Source organism: Choloepus didactylus, chromosome 15 (genome assembly GCF_015220235.1).
Source record: "Choloepus didactylus isolate mChoDid1 chromosome 15, mChoDid1.pri, whole genome shotgun sequence".
NCBI classification, from domain to species: domain Eukaryota; kingdom Metazoa; phylum Chordata; class Mammalia; order Pilosa; family Megalonychidae; genus Choloepus; species Choloepus didactylus.
In genome coordinates this window covers 48,918,345-48,933,260 of record NC_051321.1, presented here as the reverse complement: position 1 = coordinate 48,933,260, position 14,916 = coordinate 48,918,345, and the positions used below count along the sequence as shown (strand labels likewise).

General features: G+C 34.4%; 1 protein-coding gene across 2 annotated transcripts in view; it reads right to left on the bottom strand.

Moving 5' to 3' along the window:
* Positions 1 to 10,304: 10,304 nt before the first annotated feature.
* PRKG1 (protein kinase cGMP-dependent 1) overlaps positions 10,305 to 14,916 on the bottom strand; it is a 1,297,582-nt gene continuing 1,292,970 nt past the window's right edge. For both annotated transcript variants that reach the window (XM_037803756.1, XM_037803755.1), the window contains exon 18: positions 10,305 to 14,588. In XM_037803756.1, coding sequence (XP_037659684.1) covers positions 14,490 to 14,588 — 99 coding nt within the window. In that variant the 3' untranslated portion in view covers positions 10,305 to 14,489. The remainder of the gene's footprint in view (positions 14,589 to 14,916) is intronic.

Sequence of the window (14,916 nt, the reverse complement as noted above, 5' to 3'; positions counted from 1 at the left end):
TTAGGAAAGGTCGTACATATATAACTTTTCAGGGAGGATAAAAATATAAGAGCATATTAATTTTCATCTATTTTAATGAGAAAATATTTATCATTTCAGATTTCCATGTTGAAAATGTGGATACAAACTAATAGGCTAATATAAAATCATTATGATAGACAATTTAATACTGCCATTTCTTTAGAGCAAGCACTATGTGCTAGTAGTAAGAAAGCAGTAGGAATACTAAATGAAACAACATATGAAAGTGCATCTCCTAGAGTAATATATGTAGTTATTGTTAATGGTAGTCATGCATTATTATTTAGCATCTGATAGTTCTAAATTACTCAAATTTTCTTTTATAGCTCTTTTTTCTTCAAGAGAAGTACTGTCAGAAAAATTGTCCCTCTACTATTAGGACTTTTTTTTTTTTTAAAGAATAAAGGATTCTTGAAGATCTGAGATACTATATCTAAACATTCAGTTCAATAAATATTTATTGTGTACTAAGTTAGGCATGAAGTATAAAATTTTATACTATACATTTAGTATTATAACCTAAAATGCATTTATAAGAATGATTTTAAAGAAGCAAATTTTCTTCAATTAAAGCCTCTCAAAATGTTATTAATATTTTGATTTTACCCTGTCCAAAAGTATCTCAATTTTCTTTCTCACAATATCACTACTACCCAGCTGATTCTTTCAATTTACATCAATAAAAGCACTCTTTAAAGTAAGTTCTAAGTTTAAGAAGCAAGTGAAAATCATTTGCAAGTATCAATAGCTTTGTGAGTTCAGCCTAGCCACAAACTCAATTAGAAGGTATGGACTTGTCAAAAGCATAGCTCACTGCCCCTTTTTACTATTATCCTTCAATTGGCTTTTAGAAGGGAACAGTTGATAGAGCTGTGAAACCTATAGCATGCATTTTCTTTATATTTTGAGTTCCTGATTAGCAGGCACAGTTGTAAATTTGTTTGGAAAATACCCCTGCTATGGTTTTAATAACAGCTGAGATTAGAAAAACAAATATGTAAGTAAAGGAATGAATGAAAAAAAGACATACATACATACAGCTTTTACTTGAAAGTGGTTAGGAATGGGGGAGAGAACCAGATTCCTCTCCTGTTTTTGTCAGCACTGAAAGGCAAGTATTATTCAATTAGAAGTGTATGGAAATTCAGAACTCTGCAGTTCTGTGGTGCCTCAATTGTTGTGTACATAAAAGTAACCCAAGGATGCACATTCAAATGCAGATTCCTGCACTTTGTCTCAAACTCTTCACTGTACAGGTGTGTTGAAGGTATAAGGACTCTTTTTTTTTTTTTTTTTTTTTTTTTAACCCTCTCCATTGGCTGAGTGTAATGCAGGCCATCCTTAGGCTATGCTTTGAACAACTCCACTACCAATCCATCTGTCCCAACCCACCAGTCGGTCACTTCCAAATTCCTCACTTTGTGCCCCAAGTTAAAAATAATTCCTGAATTCACTGTTTCTTAAACTTTTCCAAGCAAAATACCCACATACTCATACCTTCCCAGAACCTGGCTCCTGTCCCCATCTCATATGTCTGTTGCAGGGCCCAGGGATATTGATTATTATATTTTTAATGTCCTAAAGGATTCTGGTGCAGAGCCAGGTTTGGGAGTCCTTGCTCTTGTGCAGCACTGCTCAGGCTTTCTGATGAAAACAGTCACCTGGAATGTTTGTGAAATTGGATGCCCAGGACTAGTAGTGTGCTGATAAGCATTTAATAACCAGCACTTTAAAAAAATGTGTATATACATGCATATCTACACACATACAAGTTATTGTATTATTATTTAATTTTATTATTAATTTTACAAAGGATGTGTTGCACACAATTTAAAGATAATAACGAAGTATACAATACTCTTTATTGTGTACGTCATATAGCCAATTGCTTCTCACAGAATGCTTTTATTGATTTCTACCAAGCTCTTATATCCAAAGGCAGTCTAACTCTTCTTCCAATAAATTTATTGTCATCCAATCTGATATGTGAGCTATTCTCACCCTTGTACAAAGTATGTTCATTAAATGGAAACTGCTTTCAGCTTCAGCTCTAAATCTAGCCCTGACTTTTAGTGTTTGCTGATTTCTGTGCCAGGAATACTCTTGCTGTGGGCAGCTACCCATGTGATATCACTGAATGTGGAGGTGATAAAAGATGCTCAACATTATGTAGTCTTGCCACAGTACAGATAAAATTCATGGAAATAACCTCAAAAGCATGGATAATAATAAAACATACTAATACAATTAGGAAGTGTTGAGTTTTGAGTATTTATTACCTTTGATTTGAATATGATTTATTTAATTGTAAGTTTATGTAATTTAATTTTTTAAATCGTGGGCCCTAGACATTGACACCTATATCCCTTGTCCTTGGTGGCCCCTGAACCAAAGCTCAGTTTTGTTAGGTTCTGGAAATGCTCTCAGGGCAACCACAGCAACCCACGTCCCTTGAGATTTTGGCTTGGTTATTTTTTTAGCAAAATTTTAAGGCTTTTAAGATGATTTCAACATATTTTTATTCAGCATTTTAAATTATTTTCAGTGGGAGGCTGGTCTGAATAATCTAAGTTGTCCTAGCCCCTGAAATGGGATTTCTTTCACTTATTTTTTTTTTTATATAAATGCTATCAGACTGTATTATTATGCAATTTTTTATTCAACATTGGCAGATTCTTCCTTGTTGAATTTAATATACATTTGTTTCCACTTTTGTGTAATATTCTATTAGTCAAATATAAGAGAATTTAGTGGCCTATTATCCAGGTGATGAACATTTTCATTTTTTGCTATTTTTGAATTTCATTTTTTAAATTTTGAATTTTTTGCTATTTTAAAATTCTTCCATGGGTTACTTTAAAATTCTTCCATCTTATTGTGAACTTGTGTGAAATGTTCTTTAGGTAGTATAGCAATGTGTAGAAGTCCTGAATTGTACAATATGAAATTTTCAACTTAATAAATATTGTAAAGTTGTTCTTCAAAGTGGTTGTCATAATTAACAGTCACACCAGAAGAGTGTGAATTTTAGCCAACATTTGGTATTTTCTAATACCATTTCTTTGGTAATTTAAAAATTTACTGTTCCCTGATTATTAGTGAGGGAGAGGATATTTCCATATATTTCTATTCTGTGGAAGTAAAGACATAACCTACCTCATTTTATGAGGCTAGTACTATCTTGAAACACAGACCAGACAAGAATAGTTCAAGAAAGGGAAACTGCGGGGTATTCTCTTGAGATTTTTAAATGGCAGGCCCTGGACATTGACATCTGTATCCCTTGTCCTCAGTGACCCCTGAAACATAACATTGGCAAATCATATCCACCAATGTATTAAAAATGCATGCCATAAAAAGTTGATTTCATGCCTAGGACTCGATATTAGGATTTCTAATATTAGAAATCCATTAATGTATTCTGTCAAGTCTACCACAGTCACAGATGAAGAAAGTAATGTAACCATTTTTGTACATGCTGAAAAAAACTTTATGCAATACAACGGCCAGTCATGATTTTGAAAAAGATTGTCAATCTAAGAACTTTCTTAATTTGATAATGTGTATGTACATTAAACCCATACCAAATATCTAATGATGAAATTTTAGAAGCACTGATTTTAAAATCAAGAAAAGACAAGATGCCAGCTGTCATTTCATTATATTATACTTATTTGGGTTCTTAGCTAGCCTGTTGCTTCAAGAAAAAGAAATTAGTCCTTGGAACTAGAAAGGATGAAATAAAGCATTTCATTATTCAGAGATTATAATGATATCTTTAGAGATAACCCAGGATATAGACAAATGAATTAATAAAGTTTTATCAAGAATGCAGGTGCAAGATACAACAAATTAATTAAGTTCCTTTATGACAATGGAATAAATAGTATAATTTTTAAAAAGATGTCCTTTAAATAGAAACAAAAGATTTGCATGGACACCACTATAAAATGTTTTAGAACACAGTTAGAAAATTTAACTCATAGAGAGGTAGATATGTTCATGAGTGAAAAAGTGTCATAAAGCTATACTTTCTCCTAAAAATTGGTTTATAAATTCAAAGTAATCCTAATCAAAATCCTAAAAGGATGTTTCATGAAACTTGATCATCTGGCTCTAATATTTATATGGAAAAAAGACTATAACTGTCCAAGACAATTTTATTGACAATAACAAAGGGGAATGGGTTGCCTTTGGAGATAAAAAGATCATTATAAAGCTGTATTAACTAAGACAGTGTAATACTACTGCAGGAATCAGAAATATACCAATAAAACAGAATTGAGTCCATAAAAATATAGACAGGAGTTTGATGTGAGAGGTAGAATTTTGTAGATTAGTGGAGAAAAGATAATCAAATAAATTGGAAAAATTCAGCAGATATATGGAAAAATAAAAACACCCCCCACCTCCACTTAAATCCATTCCAGGGAGATTGAGGACATACTGTAAATAGGAAAATTTAAATTCTTCAGAAGTAAATAACAGTTACAGGGAAGGATTTATTATGCAAGATGCAAATCCTAAGTTATATAGAAAAAGATTAATAATCTAACTACCATAAAATGAAAAACTTCTCTTAAAAAGATGCTACAAAGAAGATGATATTTGAAACACATAACTGATCATAATAATCGTGAATTTATTTTTAATTTTATTAAATACTTAGAAAAGACAATTATGTTTCTCTCTTTTGTTTAAGTAGTGAATTATGCAATTTTAAAAATGTTATACTCTTTTTGTATTCCTGAGATAAACCTAAGTTGGCCACTTTTAAAATATATACATTGCTTGATTAGTTTTGCCAATATTTTGATTAGGGCTTTTGTGTCTATATTCATGAGGGAGATTGAACTCTAATTTTACTTTGTTGTATTCTTCATGTCTGGTTTTAGAATCTAAGTTACCCAAACGTCATAAAAATAAGTTGGCGTGTATTCCTTTCCTTTCTATTCTCTGGATGAGATTAGAATTTCTTTTTCCTTGAATTAACCTGGGAATACATATGAATTTGGGACTCACATGGGCCTGTACAGCTGGCTCCATACATCTGCCCATGACACCCCTGGATCAGCACTGTCCAGTAGAACTCTGAGTGATGACAGAAATGATCTAGAGCTGCACTGACCAATAGGGTAGCCACTAGCCACATGTACCTAGCATGACTGAAGAACTAATTTTTAATTTTACTTAATTTTAATTCATTTAAATTTAAGTAGACTAAAGTGGCTAGAGGCTACTACATTGAACGCTACCACCCTGTAAGTAACTCCTGTTGGTTGCCTGGAGCCTCTTCCTGCTTCTGTCTTCCATTACCTCCAAGGGTGATATATACCCTTGCTATTTCTCTCTCTTTTCTGCACTGAATGCTCCCTTGTGGGTCCTGAGTTGCAACTGTGTTTCTGTGATTGAGGTTACCATCTCTGGCTTCTTGCTTGGTTTTTCTTTTTTCAGGAATTTCTCACAGTCACTTATCTACCAAGAATTTCCCTTTTGGTTTGAGTGTGCTGTTTTTTTAAATGTTTTTCTTCCTTTGGATTTGTTACAAGTGGAAGACTGATGAAGATGCTTTAGGTATGTTCTCATATAGTTTTTCAGATGGGGAAATTGAAATTCAGAGAAGTTAACTGGCTCAAAGCCATAGAATCAGGACCCTTCTCCAAACTTCATATTCTCCTACTTAGCAGGCTAGTGCTTCTCCAATAACGTACTTTCTTCCAAAAGAAAATCATTGCATTTTAAATGCCTTTGCAGGGCATTATTTTTAAGTCTTGTGGGGAATCATCTTTTTTGATATAAATAATCACTCCTTAAATTATTTTTTGTAAACCTCTTTTAACGTATCAAATTTTCTTGAAATGAGTTTGGCCCAAATGTGTTCAGTACTATCTATGATAACTTACCTCCGAAATGTCCTGCTGTAGTCCCCATATCCTTACTACCTTTCTAACTATTTCCCTATGGCCTCAAGATGACACAATCCCCATCATGTCTCCCAGGAAAAGCAATGAATGTAGGCTTTCACAGCGTTCTTTCCCACCATTTATTTATTTTCAGTCATTCGAACAATATTATCTTTATCTCATTATCCTAACTTTGGACTGGTACTTATGAGCCAGGAGAGTACTTAAAGGTCAGTGAGAGCTTTGTAAAGTTAGTTTTGTTTGACCTGAGATGATTGCAATCTGAGTTTTTTGTAAAAGCAGGAAGACAGAAGAGACAAGATTGGCATTTAACGGATCTGGGAATTTTTAGATAGAATTTGCAGTTTTTGAAAGATGTGTGAAGTCTCAATAAGAAGAATAGATTAGAAGGAGATAAGGACTGGAGGCATGAAGATTTCTAAAATATATTAAGTGGAAGTTATTTTTACACATGAGAAAATTAACTTTACACATGAAAAAGTAGAAAATAGTATTGCTCCCTTGGACTTAGACACACAGACTAAGAAGAAGAATGAAGCTCGTATAGTTTTATTTCATATATGTCTCAACTCTTTTTTTTTAAAAAGTAAAATTAAGTGTAATGTAAAAGCCTACCACTTGATGAATTTTCACAGAGGGAAATTAAACAACCAGCATCTGAGTAGACCCTTTTTGTTCCCTCCTAGTCCTACTCTTTTCTCCAAATTTAACCCCTGTCTTAACTTCTACCCCTATGGATTTTTTAATTTATTTTTCTTCTAAGAAATGAGTAGCCATATACCTATAAATTTGCACATGAAAATAACTTTAAATAAATCTAGTTGAGTGGTTTTTCAAACATTAAAAATTAACAGTAGAATAGTTTCTTCAAATGAAGTGTTACTTGCAACCCCAATATATGGAATAGATAATATCGGAGATTCTCCAGTGAAGCTGAGTTAGAAATCTGGAGCCTGTGAAACCTACTCGTCACGTCTCCCCTTTCTTTACTCCATGTGCTACTTATCTCTCTCTTCCACCTTGGGGAACTCTAAGACAGTTCTTCAGTATCCTGAGGCTCTTTGGAAAACTTAATGTGAAGATCATTGGCCAGTTTCAAGTCCTTCTTTTTGAATCAGGGTTGGTGTACATCCTCTGTCGCACTGCTCACCTCCAGTACCGTGGACAGTGTGTACTGGCTGCATTCAAATAAAGCTTTTTTTTTTTCCTTTATAAAAGCAAGTTATGGGTTGGATTCGATCCACAAGCTGTAGTTTGCCAACCCCTGCTTTAAAAGTTAAGGAAAAGGAGGTTCAGAAAAGTAAGGAACTTATAATCACAGAATTTTATTATCACTAAACTCTTCTTAAAAGATAGTTTGTTCTTCTTCCAACCTGGTTTTGTCTGGTTGTTTTAATGCTAAAACTCTCAGCCCTTCTTCTCTTTCCAGGCATCTTGAGTGAATCATGCTCTTCCTAGGAATTATAAATCATCCAGTCCCATGATAACATAATTTCTACTGGGGCTCTTCGCGTCTCGTGCAGCTAAACCTGGTGCTTCTGATGTTTGAAATAGTCTTCACAAGAGTGGCGCAATACTTTGCACCAGTTTTAGATGGTCTGGGTTCTGAGGATGTTTCCTGCCATCACCCCATTAAATTGTATCTTTGCTAGCTCTGCTTAGAGGTATAATTTCTGTCAAAGGACTAGGCATTTGAGTAAATTCCACAAATCTCACTAAATCTTCACTGCATTTTTGCTGCCCATCATTCAGACTTTAAAAATGTATTGTATTCTTTTCTATCTCAGGGTGGGTTGTTCAAATTGCTGAATTATCTTGCACAGGCCAAGGCAGTTTTTATCGTCTGTGTCCAGTAGCTGTATCAATCAGGTTTATGCTGCCAAAACAGGCAAAGTAAACATCTTGGTAGTTCAAAACAACAACATATTCTATTATAAATCTTCATGGTGTCGCTAGGGGCTCTGCTCCTCCTCCCCATCACCCTAATTCTGTGTCCAAAGCTGACGGGGCAGCCACTGGTGGAGAATTCCCAGTCGTAGTAGGAGAGGGGAAGGAGGATGTGATGGCACAGGAACTGGCTATTAAAACTTCTGCTTGGAATGACAGGCTCATGTTCCAGTGGCCAAAGCAAGTCACAAGTTCAAACCTGACCTCCATGGGGCAGGGAATTCCCCAGGGAGGGAAATTAGTGACCTGTAGTCAAAATCCAGTTGAGCCAGAGGCCTAGCCATTCCCAAGTCCCCATTATCGTTTCTCCTTAGAAGACTAAGACCCCTTCATGTGAATTAAATTCCTAGTATCCTGACTTAATGTTTCAAGAATTAGAGAAGTGGGCTTAAATATATGTTTTTGACTTTGTAAATCAAGATGTGGATATATATATATATATACACACACTATATATAAAATATATATTAAATAGTCTATGAGCATGTTATTTTAATACGAAAATTGGAAAAGACACTTACTTATATTGGTGAAATATAATGACATTTAACATTTTCAAGGGTATTAAATAGGTTTTGGATGTCCATGTCTTTATACAGACATTTTTTTGTTTACTTCTTTCACCTCACCATTCCTGAAGTACTTTCTTATGGACCCTCTTTTACTGCTTCTCTTCCATGGATATATGCAAATATTTCCACCTGGATAAACCAAGGTGCTTATTAAAAAATTCAGATTCCTGGACTATACCTAAAAATAACTATGAGTGGCTCCAGGATTGTTTCTACCATATTTCCAGATACATTATGATAGTAATGTTTGAAAAACACTGACTTTGAATATGTACCTTGGGACTGTTAATGTTTGTGAAAACTGTGGCCAGCCTTTTGGGTCATGAGTTTTTTTTTTTTTTTTTTCATTGCACGAGGTTGAGACTTAGCTTGTCTTGTTTAGCTAATGGGCATGCCAATGGATCTAACTTTATTCCATAGACCCATCTTGGGTGGAAAACACAGCTGCCAAAGGTACACATCATTGCTATTTTACCAATTTATAAGATTTTTGAGCTGAAAAGGAGGAATTATGGAACACAAGGAAAAACTCTAAAGAAGACTCTCAGCAGAGAACATTAGTATGGTGGGTATGCTGTATTATGTGCGTGACACATTTAAGGCTATGAGGTTGCAGGTCTGCACCATAACATGTGACCTAATTGGATCACATAAGCCAATCCATTCATTTCAGAAAAACTTACTTATGATTTATTCTTATTGTCATAGTCAAATGTTGAGCATTGATTTGCTTCAGTTGAAATTAACATGCATAGAGTGTAAGGGGGGCCTGGATGCAATAGTATCATCGCTCCCACCTCACAGCACCCCACAGTTTCCCCCCAATGGTCATGAGTGTTGTTCATGTGCCACTTCTTAAAATTGTGTGGTTAATAAAACAAAGAAACAAAAAAAACCTTTCATGATTGATGACGACCATTCTTAGGTCAAGGTTTTGATAGTCACAGAATTTAAAGGTGGATCTTAAAAGCTTATTTTATGTTAAGATTCTGTTTTCTGGAGAGATGAAATCAGTAGATTGTACTATAGTGTCATGGTACTTTATAAAGTTGTTTTATTGCCTCTGGAAAGTTAACCGGACTGAATTTCTAGTTTTCATTTAATGGGTTTTTTAAATGAGGTGCGGTATCATCAGCAAAACAAAGGCAATCAGGTTGAAGGAAGGAAGCTTTATGCTGCAGCCAGTTTTCATTTGTGCATGATTCCCTGCAGTGAGGAACAAAGGGATATAGGAAGAATGTATTTACCAGGGTTTTGGAGATTTCAGTGTGTTGTAATCATTATTGTTCGTATTACATATGAAGTTTAACGGGGGGTCAGGTAAATGCATCTTAGAAAAGGTTTATGAAGTAGTTTTTCATTTTAAAGCATTCCCTCCTAGCACATGGTAATAGACAAGAAACGTCTCTTTGTTTAGTTCAAAGGCTGACTAGTGGTAGCAGGAAAAGAGTGTGTATGGTGGTGGTAGAAGTGGTGCCCAGAACTGCCAGTTTTTGGGTTTGTATAGGTATCTGCATTTGCTTTGCTACTCATGCTGGATGACCCAGTATTATTCCCACTGAAGCCTTTAAACTGATTTGTTGGATTAGTTGTATATTACATCATGATACATTTCCTGAAAGATGCTTGGGTTGTATTTTATAGTGACATTTTACAATAGCACTGCATGATATTTCAATTTTAGTGTGATATACTAATTTTTCTATTCTTGGAGACTTGTCTAGAATTAAACATCAACTAGGTTCAAAAGTAATTATTTTTTTATTTCAATTCTATAAAGTATACAACAGGCACTCGGCAATTACAGCTGCAGAAAAAATACAGAGCGAATCAAAGCAGGTTAAGTTTATGAAAAAGTTTTTAATCTACATCAAAAGAGTGCAAGTGGTCAATGACCATTTGATGACAGTTGTTGCATTCTGACTAACAAAGGACTCTTTCATGTAGAACAAATTGTAAGAGAACAATCAAACAACCATAGCTATAAGAATACAAAAGAACTGACCAGTTGTAAAAACATCATACACTGAAATAAATTTGATAGATGATGCTAAAAGAAATGTCCCTTTACTTGGAAAGCCCAAACCTCTGAGTCATCATCAAGGTCTCAGAGCTCTATCTGTTGCTGCAGGGGCAGGTAAAGAGGAGGGCTAACAACACACTTTCAATGTTTAGCTTTTAAGGTCCATCAAAAACTTGCCTCATACATGATTTGCATATACAATAACTCGGAGAAAGCATCCTGTTTTGTTGAGAGGTGCACCAAGATACTTTTTCATCATTGGTTTCAAACGAGGTGTGGCTAGCAGTCATTTTCCAATTTTTCTTTTGGGTTGGACCATTGTTAATGGAGACTATAAAATGAGATATGTTAGAACTTGACTGCACTAATTTTTTTAAAACTGATTCGGCACAGCTTAGCAAAACAGGAATACCTGTATACAGACTGATAGTATGTCATATATTAATTTGACCTGCACATACATTTATACATTTCACAGAAATGACGCTGTATCTCATTAACAGATACACAGCTCTGGTACATTTAACAGAAATAAGAGAACAACTTCATCATTTCTGTAATTCATCAATATTATATAATAAAGGCTTATAAATTGTTAGCAGAAAGAACTGTAAAACGCAGCAAGCTAAGAAAGGACAACATTTTGAGGTGTGTTTGTCTTTGTCATGCAGCATAACACCAAATTTGTTTTTTTAATAGGATGCCATGAATTTAAGGCACTTGCAACAATGCCAGATAGCCAGGTCATGTTCTAAACTATGGGACAGATGAATAACAGTACAGTTGACATAATTTTCAATAATACTGACAATTATGACATTAATTCAAGTCTACTTGGACCTAAAAACATTATTCATTACAAATAAAATGAAATAATAATGCTGTGAAACACTAAAAAAAGTTACATGTACCACAAAATATCACACAAAAATATCTATTTACATAAATATTTGTCTGTGGTCCTATTGTGAAATAAAATGTTATGGATAATGCACAGATCACTTCTACACTATGAAATCATTTTTAATGTCCTTGTTTTCAATATAGTAGCTGACTTCTTTAAGTTCACCATCAGTTCATTTAGAAATGAAACTAGAAAAACACAGTAGTTTAGTTTATGAATTATATACATGTGTAACTCACACGCATATTCCATAATTCTAAGTAAAAATTATCACTTGCAAAGAATATAATCAAAATAAATTTGTTTTGAATGCCGCATAGATCCTGATTTATATCTTAGGAATAAAGAAGATATTAACATAAAAATCATAGTAATTTTCCAGAAATTATTTTTCTCTAATGTGTTCAATCCATCTCAAATATTATGATGTTCCTTTCCTTGGCAGTTTTCAATTTTCCTGTGAGTCAAGACACACAGAAAGCCCTTACTTCCCATATTCAAAGCATTAACAAGAAAGTCAGTTAACAAATCAAACAAGTTGGCACTCTTCTAACTTATCCAGATGTTCTTTAGTGTAAGAAAATAGAAGGGGCATGAAAAATTCAGAAATAAAGTAAGATGCACTTTATGACACTGACCATGAATTTTAGCCCTAGTGTCTTCATTAAGACAAGATTTAAATCCTTAAAATTTCATGTTGAAAATTAGATGAATGTTTTCTATTAGTATTTCTTGGAAGATGTAGTTCACCTTTATTTTTGGTGATTGCTTTAGACGTCCTAATGCAATGCCACCTGTGAAATGAGCAAAGATGCAGTAACAAGTGGGAGAAACAACTTATAGTTCCATTGTGCTGAATGCTACTTCTTCCTTCTCAATAGAACTTGTATATATAGGTTGTCTTAGACTTGAACCATAATTCCATATGCACAGTGAGTGCTAATTTCTGGGGCTTTGGGGATATTTGAATAGCTGCAAGAGAAGATTCTCTTATTTAATAACTAGGTAAGTTTAACATTCTAGTAAATCTTTAACATGCTTAAACCACACTATCTTTTAACAAAAATGACTGAATCTTGACTATAATTTTTGGAATTACATATTTTTTAAAAGTCCAATTAAAAGGGATATAAAGTTTCTGAAATAGCATTCAAATCTAGATTTGAGCTGACATGTTTCATTTTATATCCTGATATCAGAAGAAGGAGGTTTTCTTGAGGAATAGATTGTTTCTTAGATTATTATATTTTGATAAGATATTTTAAAGTGGTCTTGAGTACGACAAATTAGAACAAAATTCAGAATACATGTCTTCCTGGCTGTGGCATAATGATCTAATTGGACTTATTTTTACAGAAATGTCTACATTTGATTGATTTTTAAAAACACTAAACTGAAAAAAAGAGCAAACTTCTATTTAATATACCAAATTCACACACAGTTCCAAATCTGGATGACAGCTCAGAAATTTATCTACATAGGCTACATTGTCTACATAGGTATGATGCTATTTATCCAGGAAAAGCCTCCAAACTGTTCTGCTCTTTATGACAGCTGATAGTCAACTAGTCTGCCAACAAAGAGCTCAGTTTAAATTGCTGAATTTTTTTCTCCATGTGCAAAACCAAATCTGTGTGATATTTTCAAATCTAATATTTTCTAGCTAGTATAAAATTGCAGGATTGTAACATTTCTCCTCTTTAGCTAAATTTTATTTTTAAGAAATCAATTCCCTGTTTTCCTCAATACTCCCTTCCTACTTTCACATGCACACAGATTCTTATTAGCTTATTCACAAATTGCAATCAACACCTGGCCAGGTTCTTGTCTTGTTCCCTGATCTCAATTTAAATAACATATAAGTAAGTTTCCTCATCTGGTGAAGCTCATTAACAGTGACTTCTCCCTTCCTCCCCCACATCATTTTTTTTTTTTTTTTTGGTTCAGGCCTAAGACAAGAAACCAGTTTAATCCCCTTTCTCTCTCAACCCTAGACTACATGGTATAAGTGAAATCTGACAGGAGTTTGGCTTAATAAATTTAGTGGAAATGATTCTCTGGCTACACATGTAATGATTAGAATTCGAGTTGTCTGTTCAGACACTGACATTTACAGATGAAAGATATACATAGCACCTATATAGTTTTTATTTTTAATTTTTTTTTGGATGGGTCTTAATCCTGCCCCACCCCACCCCAAGGTTTATTTTTATAAAAGGGAATATTTTAAGCCTCAGTTTGAGGGTATGTTAAGTAACAAATAAAACCAATTGGCTGCTAGTCATTTATTTCCAGGACCATCCATAAGCATAATATCTTTAAAAATATGAAATGGTTGTGTGAATTGCCTTTTCCACTCTATCATGCCAATTTATCAAAAAGAAACAAATATCATGCATTTTTTTCAATCCTCTGTGAAAACGCATATATACCTGCTATGAGAGTTCTCAGCAGAATCCATAGCAGTTGTGCTTTTATCATATCAATTTTTAAAATCTGTCAGAAAGAAAAGGTAACATTCAGTCTCGTCATCAGCACTGCTGGGAAATAAAAGGATGTAACTTCTAGCACTGGTTTGACATGAACTCTGTGACCCACAGATGTGTGGTCCTCTTTGTACGGTATATACACCAGCTTACAGTAATAGATCCCACGACACTCGCGAAGAAAGGGAAGAGCCCAGATTCTGTACCATAGTAACCCATCGTACCCAGTATATTATTCTTTGATCTTATTGATAAGTCCAGCAAGGTACAGACTCTTTTACTAGATTGAAGTGTTTCTTACAGTCTTTCAAATTATAGTCAGAGCAAAGCAAGATCATTGCAACAATAGAAAACTTCTCTTTACTGGTGAAAGGCTTTGCTTCAGGACCACCATGTCAACTGCTATTTTAGGTTCAAACAGAAAACATGGGAAGAGCACTATTGTCATCTAAGCAATAAGTCCTAATGCCACTGTAGTTACTGGAGCAGCATCGATCGAAGGCATCATGGTGACCCCGAGCGCTAATCTTCTCCCTTTCCCTCAGGTTTGCTGGCAGCTGTGTCTCAGAAAAAGCTGTCTTCAGCAAGGCAGAAGCAGGTAAGAGAAATACATTAGAAGTCTATGTCCCATCCTGAGTTGTCATCAGGTGGTGGTTCATCATTGTCCTCAGGGAAACTGTCAAAGTTGCTTGTGTCTGTAGGTGATGCAACCTGCAAGCAGAGAGAATGAAGGGCAGAAGGTTTTCTTGTGTCTGGTTTCTTATGTCAAGCCAGGTTTTAAAAAAGCGTTCTTTATTTATTTCCTATCAATGGCTATTTTTGGGTATCTACTGTGCTTTGTACTGGGGTAACAGCGCTGTGTAAAAACAGACATGTTGCTTGCCCTCTTAGTTTATACTCTAGGAAGGAATAAGTTGTATGATTAGAACAATCCCAAAAATCTGCATAGTAATTATAAACTTTGGTTAGTGTTATAAAGAAAAAAATACAAGTGCCATGCACGTACTGAGAATGATCAGGAAAGCTTATCTGAGAAAGT